General features: G+C 42.7%; 1 protein-coding gene across 7 annotated transcripts in view; it reads left to right on the top strand.

Annotated features, from left to right (window-relative positions):
• RALGAPA1 (Ral GTPase activating protein catalytic subunit alpha 1) overlaps positions 1 to 13,210 on the top strand; it is a 159,553-nt gene that overhangs the window by 24,754 nt on the left and 121,589 nt on the right. For all 7 annotated transcript variants that reach the window (XM_075843354.1, XM_075843352.1, XM_075843353.1 and 4 more), the window contains exons 2-6: positions 3,543 to 3,653; positions 5,751 to 5,800; positions 8,482 to 8,539; positions 10,024 to 10,067; positions 12,466 to 12,643. In XM_075843354.1, the coding sequence (XP_075699469.1) occupies positions 3,543 to 3,653; positions 5,751 to 5,800; positions 8,482 to 8,539; positions 10,024 to 10,067; positions 12,466 to 12,643 (441 nt within the window). The remainder of the gene's footprint in view (positions 1 to 3,542; positions 3,654 to 5,750; positions 5,801 to 8,481; positions 8,540 to 10,023; positions 10,068 to 12,465; positions 12,644 to 13,210) is intronic.

Below are 13,210 nucleotides of genomic sequence, written 5' to 3'. Positions count from 1 at the left end.
CCTACCAAATAACCGTTAACAGAGTTTCCTGGAGTTTTCAGTTTTATGGCAGCTGCTTAGATTATAAAATAACAAATCGGTACATTCTCCTGTTGCAGGGCCGGCGTCCGCACCCGGCAAAACCCCTTGCAAGTGCCGGGACCCACTACCGTTTAGGGTCAACTCGGCCACCGGGGTCTTTACGCTGCCATCTAGGAGCGGAATCCCCCTAGAGCATAGTCGACGCTCTGGCCGGAGATTCCGATCCTAGAGGGAACCCCTGGTGTCACTAACCATATATGGAGTGATGTCAGGGGCTCCTCCTGAGCGGAATCCCCGAGTAGGGCGTTTCCGACACTCTGGCTGGGGAATCCACTCTAGAGGGAGCCCCAATGGAGCTATCTACAGTGGGGTTTGTGTGGCCCTTTCTACAGGGGACTGTGTGGCACCTTCTACAGAGGGCACTGTGTATGTGTGTGTGTGTGTGTGTATGTATGTATATATGTGTATATATATATATATATATATATATATATATATATATATGCACAAACTGTTGGCCTAACTTCTATATGGGGGCACAAACTGCCGTTTTACTACCGCCGTGACTTACCCCGCAAAGGGGCTGACTGAATCTATGTCGCGCAAGGACCCACATAAACCTGGAGTCGGCCTTGTCCTGTTGTAAATCCCACACCTGTCCTGTGGTCCCAAGCAATGAGGATGTTAATATGTATAGCACATAACATTACGGTCAGTGATTTTGTTGCGGCGGTCATATGTCGGTATGGCACGTTTTTTCATCAGTGATGTAAACAAAGACCGTCGGCGCTTAGTCAATAAGGGATTTAAAGGGGTGAGTATGTGCCTATTTGTCATTTTAGGTAATAAGCAGCTGCCATTAAAAAAATTGAATCAAAAAATAATTAAAGCTGCAAAACCCCTTGAAAGAGAGTCTGTTGCCATATTATGCATAGTATGGAGACAGGTCCGCGGCACTATTAACCTAAATGGGCTAAAAAAAAATGTATACCGTTTGGCTCGTAGCAGCTAGTAAAGAATGCATAGGTATGATGTATTGGTGATTGGAGGGCTCTTCCACCTCTCACCACCTCATCCTGCCCCTCTGCCGTGATTGATGTCGATCATGTATAAATGCAGATGCATGGCGGCTGCCAGTCACCGGTGAGGCAGCCACGTGCAGCGCTTCCCTCATGAATGCAGCGGACTCATATATTTATGATTCTGCTAAGTATTTGTTTAGGGAGTTGCATTTACATTATTTAGGTCGAGTTTTATAGTCTGTCTACTGCTTTTATGTATTTTTTTACCTCAACGTCTTAGAGGCTGCTCTGCATTTTTGTACCATCAAGTGAGAAACCTTACTAGCGTGTTTATTCAGTCATTTCGTGAATTTTTGCATGAGAAATGTTTCGCTAAGACTTTGGTTATCAAGGAGGTTTTTGCTGCAGTGAATTGATGTGTTGGGAAAGCTGCTTGGGATGGAGCATGTCCTTAAAGTCCATTCTTCTATAGAGGAAACTTGCCAGCCATTACTGTATAGTTCTGTCCGGTAAAGGTGTAGGACCGCCTGTTTGACATGAACCCATCGGCTGGGAGAGACAATCTCTCTGTATGTAAATCCAAATACACACAACTGTTTTTTTGTGTGCTATCTGTGATTAATTTTTATGGCCCATTCATTTATACGGCCCCGTGTGGTGCCACAAAAGCTCAGGACATGTCATCTTACTGACCTATGGGCGAGTCCGTGCCGCAATTATGAAGTCTATGGGACGGTGTAAATTGTGGACGGCATATGGGTTGCCACCCTGTGTCATCCACAATTGCGGATACATAGCCAAGTGATGCCAGGGTTTTATGCGATTTCAGCGATATCGTGACCTGCTAAGGGGGTTGGGACAAACTAGTGGGATCAATTACCGCAAAATCACTATGGTCGTGTGCATTAGATCTAACTTACAAGTCATTTTGAACACCATCGCATGGTTCCTCATGTTCCTCTATCTGTAGACTTATACAGTTCGGTCCAGAATTATTTGGACAGTGACACAATTTTCATGATTTGGGCTCTGCTTCCACCACATTGGATTTGAAATGAAACAACTGAGATGCAATTTGAAGTGTAGACTTGCAGGTTTAATTCAAGGGGTTGAACAAAAATATCCTGTGAAATGTTTAGGAATTGCAGCCATTTTTCTACACAGCCTCCGCATTTCAGGGGCTTAAATTGGACAAATTAACATTACCATACATAAAATGTTGAGATCTGGTGATTGACTTGGTCTTGGTCCTGGGTTGCTTTCGCAGTATGTTTTGGGTCATTGTCCATCTGTACTGTGAAGCGACGTCCAGTCAACCTTGCTGCATTTGGTTAAATCTGAGCAGAAAGTAAATCCCTGAACACTTCAGAATTCATCCAGCTGCTTCTCTTTTCAGTCACATCATCAATAAACACCAGCGACCCAGTGCCTTCGGCAGCCATTCATGCCCATGCCATCACACTGCCCCCACCATGCCATCACACTGCCCCCACCATGCCATCACACTGCCCCCACCATGCCATCACACTGCCCCCACCATGCCATCACACTGCCCCCACCATGCCATCACACCACCTCCATCATGTTTTACAGAGGATGTGGAGTGCTTTGGATCATGAGCCGTTCCAAGCCTTCTCCATACTTTCTTCTTCTGGTACAGGTTGATCTTAGTTTCATGCTGTACCAGAACTGGGCGGCTTCTTTAGATGTTGTTTGGCAAAGTCTAATCTGGCCTTTTCTATTTTTGAGACTGTTTAATGGTTTGCACCTTGTGGTGAACCCTCTGTATTTGCTCTTAATGAAGTCTTCTCTTTATAATAGACTTAGATACTGATAGACCTACTTCCAGGAGAGTGTTCTTCACTTGGGTAGATGTTGTGAAGGGGTTTTTCTTCACCATGGAAAGGGTTCTGTGATCATCCACCACTGTTTTCTTTCGTAGATGTCCAGGGCTTTTGGAGTTCACGAGATCTTCTTCTTTTTTTTTTTTTCAAGAATGTACCACTCTGTTGATTTGTCCACTCCTAACATTTGTGCTTTCTCTGGATTTCTTCATTTTTTTTCAGCCTAACGATGGTCTGTTTCACTTGCATTGAGAGCTCCTTTGACCTCATGTTGTGGGTTCACAGCAACAGCTTCCAAGTGCAAATGCCACACCTGGAATCAACTCCAGACCTTTTACCTGCTTAATTGATGATGGTTTAATGAGGGAATAGCCCATGCAGCCCATTAAATAGCTTTTGAGATAATTGTCTAATTACCTTTTGGTCCCTTGAAAAAGAGGCAAGTTCATATTAAAGCGCTGTAATTCCTAAACCCTTCCTCAAATTAGGATGTGAATAGCCTCAAATTAAAGCTGAGTGTCTGCACTTTAAGCTCATATTGATTATATAACTGTATATTCAATATATTTTGGTAAACAGCTAAAATGCCAAAACTTGTCACTGTCCAAATAATTATGTACTTAACTGTATGTGTTCCCTTCTTTTTCTCTTTTAGAAAATGCTGAATCTATTGACCTTAAGCAGTTTTTTGAACAGAACTTCTCTCACATCTACTATGTTTTCTTTGAAAACTTTGTGATTATCGAGACATCTTTGAAACAAAAAGGTAAGATGAAGTTATTCATACTATTTTTATAGTAGTAGGCATGTTGTAAATGGCACCAAAGTTAGAATGGTTATAAACTTAACTTCTAGTCAGAAAAAAGACTAACAGGTATTTGGTTTCAGAGAAGCGATATGAAGGCGAGTGTGAATGAGACATTAGAGGGTGAAGCTTGTGAGGAGGTTGAAACCTTGTGGGTGGAATTACAAAGGGAGGTAAACACTGAAAAAATTACTTTTGCTGTAATCTATAGACCCCCCAATATAACTGAGGAGATGGAAGGTCAGCTATATAAACAGATGGAGCGGGCTGGTACTGTAGTGATAATGGGAGATTTTAATTACTGGGATATTAATTGGTGTCATGGTTCGGCTTCAACTGCAAAGGGGAGACATTTCCTCAACCTGTTGCAGGAAAATTTTATGGGCCAGTTTGTGGAAGACCCGACTAGAGGTGAAGCTTTGTTGGATCTGGTCATTTCTAATAATGCAGAGCTTGTTGGGAACGTCAATGTTCGTGAAAACCTTGGTAACAGTGATCATAATATAGTTACATTTTACATATACTGTAAAAAACAAACACATGCTGGGAGGGCAAAAACACTTCATTTTAAGAAGGCCAATTTCCCCAGGATGAGGGCGGCAATTCAGGATATAGACTGGGAAGAACTAATGTTAAATAATGGGACAAATGATAAATGGGAGATTTTCAAATCTACTTTGGGTAATTCTAGTGCAAAATTTATTCCTATAGGTAACAAGTATAAACGACTAAAATTAAACCCCACATGGTTTACACCTTCTGTAAAAAGGGCAATACATGACAAAAAAAAGGGCATTTCAAAAATACAAATCTGAGGGTACATCTGTAGCCTTTGTAAATTATAAAGAGCTTAATAAAATCTGTAAAAAGGTAATAAAATCAGCAAAAATACAAAATGAAAGGCAGGTGGCCAAGGATAGTAAAACAAATCCCCAAAAATTCTTCAAGCATATAAATGCAAAAAAGCCAAGGTCTGAACGTGTAGGACCCCTAGATAGTGGTAATGGGGAGTTGGTCAAAGGGGATCAAGAGAAGGCAGAGTTACTAAATGGGTTATTAAGCTCTGTATATACAACAGAAGAAAGAGCAGCTGATACAGCCGGTGCCAGTGCTGTTAATATATCAGTTGATATACTGAATTGGATGAATGTAGATATGGTGCAGGCTAAATGAAATAAAATAAACGTACACAAGGCCCCGGGACCAGATGGGTTACACCCTAGAGTTCTTAAGGAGCTCAGTTCAGTTATTTCTGTCCCCCTCTTCATAATATTTAGAGATTCTCTAGTGACTGGTATGGTGCCAAGGGACTGGCGCAGGGCAAATGTGGTGCCTATTTTCAAAAAGGGCTCTAGGTCTTCGCCAGGTAATTTATAGACCAGTAAGCTTAACATCCATTGTGGGAGAAATAGTCACCGCAGGAGCTGTCACAGCAGGGACAGTAGATGGCTTTAAAAAAGGCTTAGATAATTTCCTAGAACAAAAAAATATTAGCTCCTATGTGTAGAAATTTTTTACTTCCCTTTTCCCATCCCTTGGTTGAACTTGATGGACATGTGTCTTTTTTCAACCGTACAAACTATGTAACTATGTAAGGCCCCATGCACACGACCGTGCCCGCAATCACGGCCCGCGGGCACGGCCGGCCGCTGACTGACTACCGCATTTTCGGGCCGTGCTCCCATACAAAGTATGGGAGCACGGCCCGCAAAATGCGAAAGAACGGACGTTCCATAATTCCCGGAACATTTCCACGGCACTGACACCCTTCCGTAGTGCTACGGAAAGGTGTCAGTGTTCAATGAAAGTGAATGGCTCAGTTTTTGCGGACCGCAATTGCGGTCCGCAAAAACGGAGGTTTTTTGCTGTCGTGTGCATGGGGCCTCACTAATGATTTGATTGTGATTTATATATATTCACTAGTGGTATTGTATTTACTGTTAATGAAAACATTAGAGCGCTTCTACAATTTGTGATAAGATATCTGTTATTATAACTATATGTGTAATATATATATGTATTATAAAAAAATATTTTAAAAAATTCTTCCCTTTTTAGGCCACAAGTCTCAGCGTGAAGAGCTTGATGCTATCCTCTTTATCTTCGAGGTAATAAAATTTTAACATAAAAATATACAAATCCAAAGTTCCTGGTTACTTCTCTCAGGTTTATCGGGTACAAGAGGTTGTTTGGGCTGTAGTTGCTTTAACCCCTTGGAGACGCAGCCATTTTTCGGATTTTCATTTTCGTTTTTTCCCTCCCCGCCTTCTAAAAGCCATAACTTTTTATATGTTTCCGTTGACACAGCCGTATGAGGGCTTGTTACTTGCGGGACAAGTTGTCGTTTTTTACAGCATTACTTAATGTGCCATGTAATGTATTGGGTAACTGAATTTTTTTTTGGGTGGAATGGGAAAAAAACAGCACATCCACTTTTTGGTTTCTTAAGTTTCGCATTTACGACGTATATCGTACAGTAAAAACGATATGTTAACTTTATTCTGCAGCTAAATACAATTGCAGAGTTAAAAAAATGTATATACTTTCTTTCATATTTTACCTCTTTTATAAAGAAAAAAAAGTTGTTAAATAAAATAGTTTTGTGTTGCCACATTTTGAGAGGCATAGCTTTTTTTATATTTCAGTCGACTTTGCGGTTTGATGGCGTACTTTTTGCGGGCTGAGCTGTAGTTTTTATTGGTACTGTTTTGGGGTACATTCGACTAGTTGATCACTACTTATTTAATTTTTTTGCGTGCTAAGGTGATCAAAAAACAGCAATTTGGGTGCTTATATTGTAATAGTTCGGACTTTTACGGATGCGGCGATACTAGTTTTGTGTTTTTTATTTTTTGTACATAAAAAAAAACTAACTGCATTTAACTTTTTATTAGTGTTTTACTAACTGTCGGAGGAAGAGCTTCATAGGAGGACAAAGAGGGCAGACCTGGGGGCCTTCATTAGGCCACCAGGCTGCCATACTAACCATTGTCACCCCGTCCCCACGATCACGTCATTCGGTTGTCCGATGGCAAATCAGAGTGGGCTACCCCCCCCCTTATTTTAACGGTTTAAAAGTTGCGCTCGCTACTGACCGCGGCATTTAAGTACTTAAACTGGATGAGACTAAGTGACCTTCAATTCTGCCCATTGCACTGGGGTGTCAGCTGTAATATACAGCTGACACACGCTCAGTATGGAGAGTGCTCCATACTTCCCCATGGCAGCTGTCACGTACATGTACGTGACATGTCGCCAAGGGGTTAAAGGAGTTATCCCACCACATTAATGTATCATCTATCTATCGGATAGGTGATAAGTTTTTGATCGCTGGGACTTCCATTGATCAAGAGAACGGGGTTCCCAAGTTGCCTGAACGGGGCAGCGGTCTCCCATGTGCGGTGCCGTTCCATTCATTCTCTATGGAACTGCCTGAGATGGCAGAGCACTGTAATCGGCTATCTCAGGCAGTTCCATAGAGAGTGAATGGAGCGGCAGAGCACATGCGCCACCGCCGCTCCATTCGTTTAGGGGACTCAGGAGACACGTTTTCTTGGTCAGTCGGGGTCCCAGTGGTTGGACCCCCCAGCCATCAAACACTTATTACTTATCCTCTGGATAGGTGACCAGTTGATGTGGTGGGATAACCCCTTTTAATGCTGAATTAAGGTCTTTAGACAAGTTTTAAGACAAAAATTGTGGTGTTTTTTATTTGGGGGAGAATATTTACCAGTTTTACTTGGGCGTACGTACTGCGTCCAGATTCCCGGCCTCCTTGTTTTTTGTGCTGAACAAACTAAACTTTCAATTCCAAACTTTGATTGCATTCCCAGCTAACTGGAATGGGACTTGTTTAATAGAGCAATTACCGAACCTTAATAATCATTTACCGTGCCCTTGTTGCCAACATGTTAACCCACAGTTGAAGGCACAGATGATTAACAATCACATTTTTAAAGTGATACTCAGGTTTCCTCAGGTAAAACTGATAAAAGTTTTGCAATTTTCTTATATACTATAATTCCTCAGTTTTAAAATGTCTCTGCTTGTAGTCACAGGGCTCAAGGGTAAAAAAAAATAATCCTTTCTGTCCCGTCCCACAGTACACAGGCAATACATTGATTTGAAAGGGCTCTGTGTAATACTTAATTTCCCCTGTGATGGTGCTGCAGGCAAATTAAACGCTTTTCTTTACAGATCACAGCTAATTGCTAGGGGTGCCAGCAGGTTGACACTCTGTGATCTACTTCTTTGTAAAGGGACCTTTCTAACAATTAGGGTTTGTCCAAAGCAGACAACCCCTTTAAATAAAGAAGGTGTTTATGATAGACTGTGGATTTACCAACTGCAGTTTATACTAGACTGCTGACTGACCATCTATTATAATATTGTTGTATGTCAGTAATTTTACTTAATACGAAGAAAACTAAACTTTAAACAGATTTTCTGAATATTGAAATGATGGTCTAACCTTTTGGAATTAAAAACAAAAAAAATTGTAAACTTTGTTATATACTTACCTACCAAAATCTTCCTCTTGCCGCCGGTCTCCATTGTTTCTGGCCCATCTGTGGTGTTAATATATATATATATATATATATATATATATATATATATATATATATATATATATATATATATATATATATATATATATATATATATATATATATTAGTGGGTTGGTTTTTCTTTTGTTCCTAACCGGTTAGACCAATTTTTATATACCCAGACTTCCCCTGTACCAGTATGGCTCTGTTCACCAACCTCTCAACTTTTGTATTTTTCTAGAAAATACTGCAGCTCCTTCCTGAGAGAATTCACCAACGATGGCAGTATCACAGCATCAGTAAGTGTTTTCTGGAGTGTCCGCTAAAGTCGCTGTACACATTAAACAAACGTCAGCCGAACCCTCCGATTTAGTTGGATCCAGCTTGCCATCCCATGTGTATTGTATGTGCGACTGACGTTTGTTCGGCCTATGTCTGCAGAAAAAAAGTATTGGGCATGCTGAATTTCAACATGCCGATCCTTTGTTCACAAGGGAGATAAGCTGCTGCCACGGGTATCTATCCCCATTGAGATCACATGCATGCTCGGCTGAGCCAAGCATGCATGTGTATGGGATCGGGAAGAATAGCTGTCGGCTGACAACTATTGAAGGTGTATTACTGCCAACTTCCCGCGACACCTTTTTCACTTTGCATTAATTGTTCTATGGCCCTGGTCTTGTTGTAAATGGTGCCCTGAATGTAAAGGTAGAGTTACAGTCTTTCTACAGAGAGACCCAGGTTCAAATCCTCCTAGGAGCGGGGGAGGAATGCAATGACTATATGACAAAACGGTGGTTTATTCATTTTCGTTCAGGTATTGAGACATTGCCTGGAGGATTTACTGATCACCAACAAAATACTGGAGGATGCCAAAGACCAGTGCAGGAGATCTGTATGGCTCTGACCGAGACCTCCAACACTTGTATCCTGTGCATGTAACTAGCGTGAAAAGATGAACGCATATGTCCATGAATGTCATTTTACATACAAGATGTTTTAAAAAATAATGTGAAGAGATGATCTTGGTCTATTAAAATAATGTTCTGTACTTGGAGATTTTACTCATTAACAGCGAGGACCGTAATCCAATTCTGCATATCGAATTGACTTGCAAATATTATGGGAAAACTCTCTCACCTAGCACGTGTCCTGTGGCACTGGGCCATGTACAGCCCGTATACCACTGGTGCTAAGATCTGCCCTGTTGTATGCAGATTCTGCTTTTGTTGCGTAGCTATTATCGTTTAGAAGGCTGAGAAGCTGTCAACTGGCTGACCGGTCTGCTCTTTACACCGGTCCCGGTATGCCATTGTCCTGTATTGGGCGATCACTGCCCGCAGTCATCAGCACGTGTGTGCCTATAAAAATGTTTTGTATGTAGATACGCACGCTCCTAGGAATATAGTCTCCCATTTTTCAACTCGGGTGACTATGTAATTATCCCTCAAGCTCAAGATACTAATGCTACAGTAAGTGTAGAGCACTAAACTTTATTCACTAGAGTCCAAACAGCCTATTTAATAGTTGAAATGACTAAAATCCGGACAAGTTTCCATGCTTTCCGGTTTACTTTGCAGTTGCGGCATCATTCAAGAATGCAGAGCTGTTGTCCATGTTATTTTCTTAGATCAAGTATCACTTTCATGTTCTGATCGGGGCGGTGCCACCTGAACATGAGTTGTCATTTTTGGCTAACCTTTTTAGTGATTTCATTTTTAAATTCTCCTTGCAAACGTACATAATTTTAGAAATGTAATATACATATATTTTTTTGATTTAGGTCTGATTCTGAAAAAATTGCTTCACACCGGGAACTCTTTAAAGGTAAAGAATATAATATAAAATGTCCTGATTCTTGTTAAACGGTAATCCTATCAGAATGACATGTTGTAAGATTTCCCATTCTTCTTATTGGAAGAAATGACCTTTAATTTTACATCTGTTCTTCATCAACTGTATGTATGAAAGTCTCTAGTGGTGAATAGGGTGAAGGTCTCTAGTGGTGAATGGAGTGAAGGTCTCTAGTGGAGAATAGGGTGAAGGTCTCTAGTGGAGAATAGGGTGAAGGTCTCTAGTGGAGAATAGGGTGAAGGTCTCTAGTGGAGAATAGGGTGAAGGTCTCTAGTGGAGAATAGGGTGAAGGTCTCTAGTGGAGAATAGGGTGAAGGTCTCTAGTGGAGAATAGGGTGAAGTTCATCTGCGAACATTCATCACAAGAGAAATACAGGGTGGAATGGTACACATCCAGGGGTGGGACAAGCGCTCTTAGTTCCCTAGGCATTGGTTTTATAATATGTCTCCCCTCTCTTGGCTCCTAATGGACAGTCGACCTCCTTTAGCCCTGGTTCACACAGTAACTTGCACATTTGGCTCGGCTGATATGTCTGTGGATGTAACGTCTATATACAGATGTACAGTTTGTCATACTGTATTATCAATCACGCAGACACAGCGTTTATTGGCTGCAAAAATAAATTCATGGCAGACCGTGTTTTTTTAATATTATTTTATCCATAAATTTCAACACCACCCCTTCAGGCGCCCTAGGCAGCCATCAACTTTAGTATACACCTCATTCTGCCTCTTTACACATTCATGGGTCTTCTGTTGACTGATTTGAAACTTTCCCTAAAAGGGTCTCTCGATGCGTTTTCCCATTAAATGCAGGTTCATCAGGGGACAAAAACAGGGATCATACACAGCAAAAAGATGAAAAGGATACAAACATGTATATGCGGTGGAATAAATACACCACCTAGATACACCAATAAGCAAATAGCTCAGCCTACAATGGAACCACTCACTACTCACTCAGGTGAAAAAACGGTGCTATCTACCAAGTATGCTGGCCACCCTTAATACTACCTCATCCACCAATAACAGTGTGCCGCGTCACAGGGCGGGGAGAGGCCCGTCATTGTGTGGACGCATTGTCCTGTAAATTGGACTTGCCTGATTACAATGGTATGACTTACGCAGGAGGGACGGGCCCTAAGGAGGAGTCATGAGGCATCCTCCAATAGGAAGCTACTGATTGGCCTGGTTGTGTGGAATGACGAACGCCAGTGGCGGGGCTTACTGGAGCCTAAGGCCTCATTCACACGGCAGGGTTTCCCGGCCGGGTGCCGGCCGTTCATAAATCGGCCGGCACCCGGCTGCATTAGGAATAATAGACCCCTAATGGGGCTATTCACACGACCGATTTTTTGACGGCCGGGAAAACCGGCCGTCAAAAAATAGGACATGCTCTATCTTCGCCCAGGTACCCGGCCGCCCGGCTCCCATAGAAGTCTATGGGGCCGGGTAATACACGGCCATCACCGGGATGTGTCCCGAGTGATGGCCTGGGTTTTCCGGCGCTTGCGCTCTATCTCCTCCTCCTCACAGCGCAGAGTGCATGTGAGGAGGAGGAGTTGATGCCATTCTGACGAATGGCATCGCTGTACACTGTGTGGCAGGGCCAGGGTGTACAGCAGGTGGAGGGAGCGCTGCGCTGGCTCCCTTCCCCTGCTTGTTTTAAAAGCACCCTGGCCCGGCGACACCTTCGATGGCGCCGCTAGCAGCTGTGGCTGTTACTACTGTAGCGACGCCACTATAGCAGAGCGGGGAGGTATCTCCCCGCTCTGCTATGTGCTAGCCGCACTTTAGCTCCTTGAAGGAGCGGAATCCCCGTGTGTTCGGGGATTCCGCTCCTGGACAGAGCGCTTGATGTCTCTGTCCATATCTGGGCAGTGACATCAGGGGAAACTCCTGAAGCGGAATCCCCGAACACATGGGGATTCCCCTTCAGGAGGTGCCGCTGATGTCACTGTCCGGATCTGCCCGGCCCGGCACGGATGCAAAACTTAATGCAAACCGGCCGGGCAAAATGGCCGATTTTACCGGCCGACACTCTGGCTCGGGAACGACCCGGTCGTGTGAATCCCGCCTAATAAAGCATCCCCCTTTTATGAGGCTTATACACAGACACGTGTCAAATAAGCTGGGTGGGTGGGCGGGATTTAGTATTAAAGGGCTAGTCAGAAGGCTACTGCTTAAGCACCTTCAATTTACCCAATTCAATATTTTTGCACAGTATTGGAGGTTGTAAGCTCATCATGAAGTACGAAGGCCGTTCGTGTCTAATACAGGAGGCGTTTATTTGTTCCTTTTATTTGATGACCACTATACGCTTTCACTAGACATTTACTTGTAGAGAAGTGATTACTGGATTTCATTTCAGATCCGCCTTGAAGGGATGCGCCTGTTTCTCCTGTGGCTTCAAGCACTTCAGAACAACTGCAGTTGGGAGCAGTTCTGCATGTTCGCGTGTCTCATACCTGGTTTTCCTGCGCCACCCTCTGACCATGGCATATATACTCTGGATAATCTTATCAATCAGCCCTTGAACCTGCAAGAAAGTAAGGCACTCATTGGGGTCCCCTTCATCCTTACACCATCTGTCATTTCTATTCTGTATATTGAAGTGTATAAAGCGGCTCATACTTATTCGAGTTTTGTCAGCAGATACCATGTATTTTGTCAAGATCGGTTGTGGTTTTTTTCTGCCGATCCTCTTTTGATCAGTGGAGGTGTGTGGCACAATTGGTCGAGGCAAACCTACATGTCACTGAGAACATTTATGGGCAGAACTTTGTTGTCGATTTTCGGTGTGGAGTAAAGTACAATGCATGTGAATAGGGGTTTGGAAAACCCCATCCACATACAGAAAAAACCCAAAACACAGATTTCAGTGCGTGCCACCGTTTTTAAAACAGTCCGTATGCTTTATTCTGCTGTAGATTTCTCGTCATTTGCATTTCAACAGCTGAAATCCCTCTAGCATAAAGCTTCCAGCCAGAACATAATTTTATTTTATTTTATGTGAAACTTTTTGTTCATTTCTAATTTCTAATGGGGTACTCGGATTTCAGTGCAGATTTTGGTGATTTCCAGGAACCCCACCCCATCTACTGAGAACAGCACAG

This window comes from Rhinoderma darwinii, chromosome 12, assembly GCF_050947455.1.
Source record: "Rhinoderma darwinii isolate aRhiDar2 chromosome 12, aRhiDar2.hap1, whole genome shotgun sequence".
NCBI classification, from domain to species: domain Eukaryota; kingdom Metazoa; phylum Chordata; class Amphibia; order Anura; family Rhinodermatidae; genus Rhinoderma; species Rhinoderma darwinii.
Note: the sequence above shows the minus strand (reverse complement) of the source record. Positions and strands in the feature narration are given on the sequence as shown.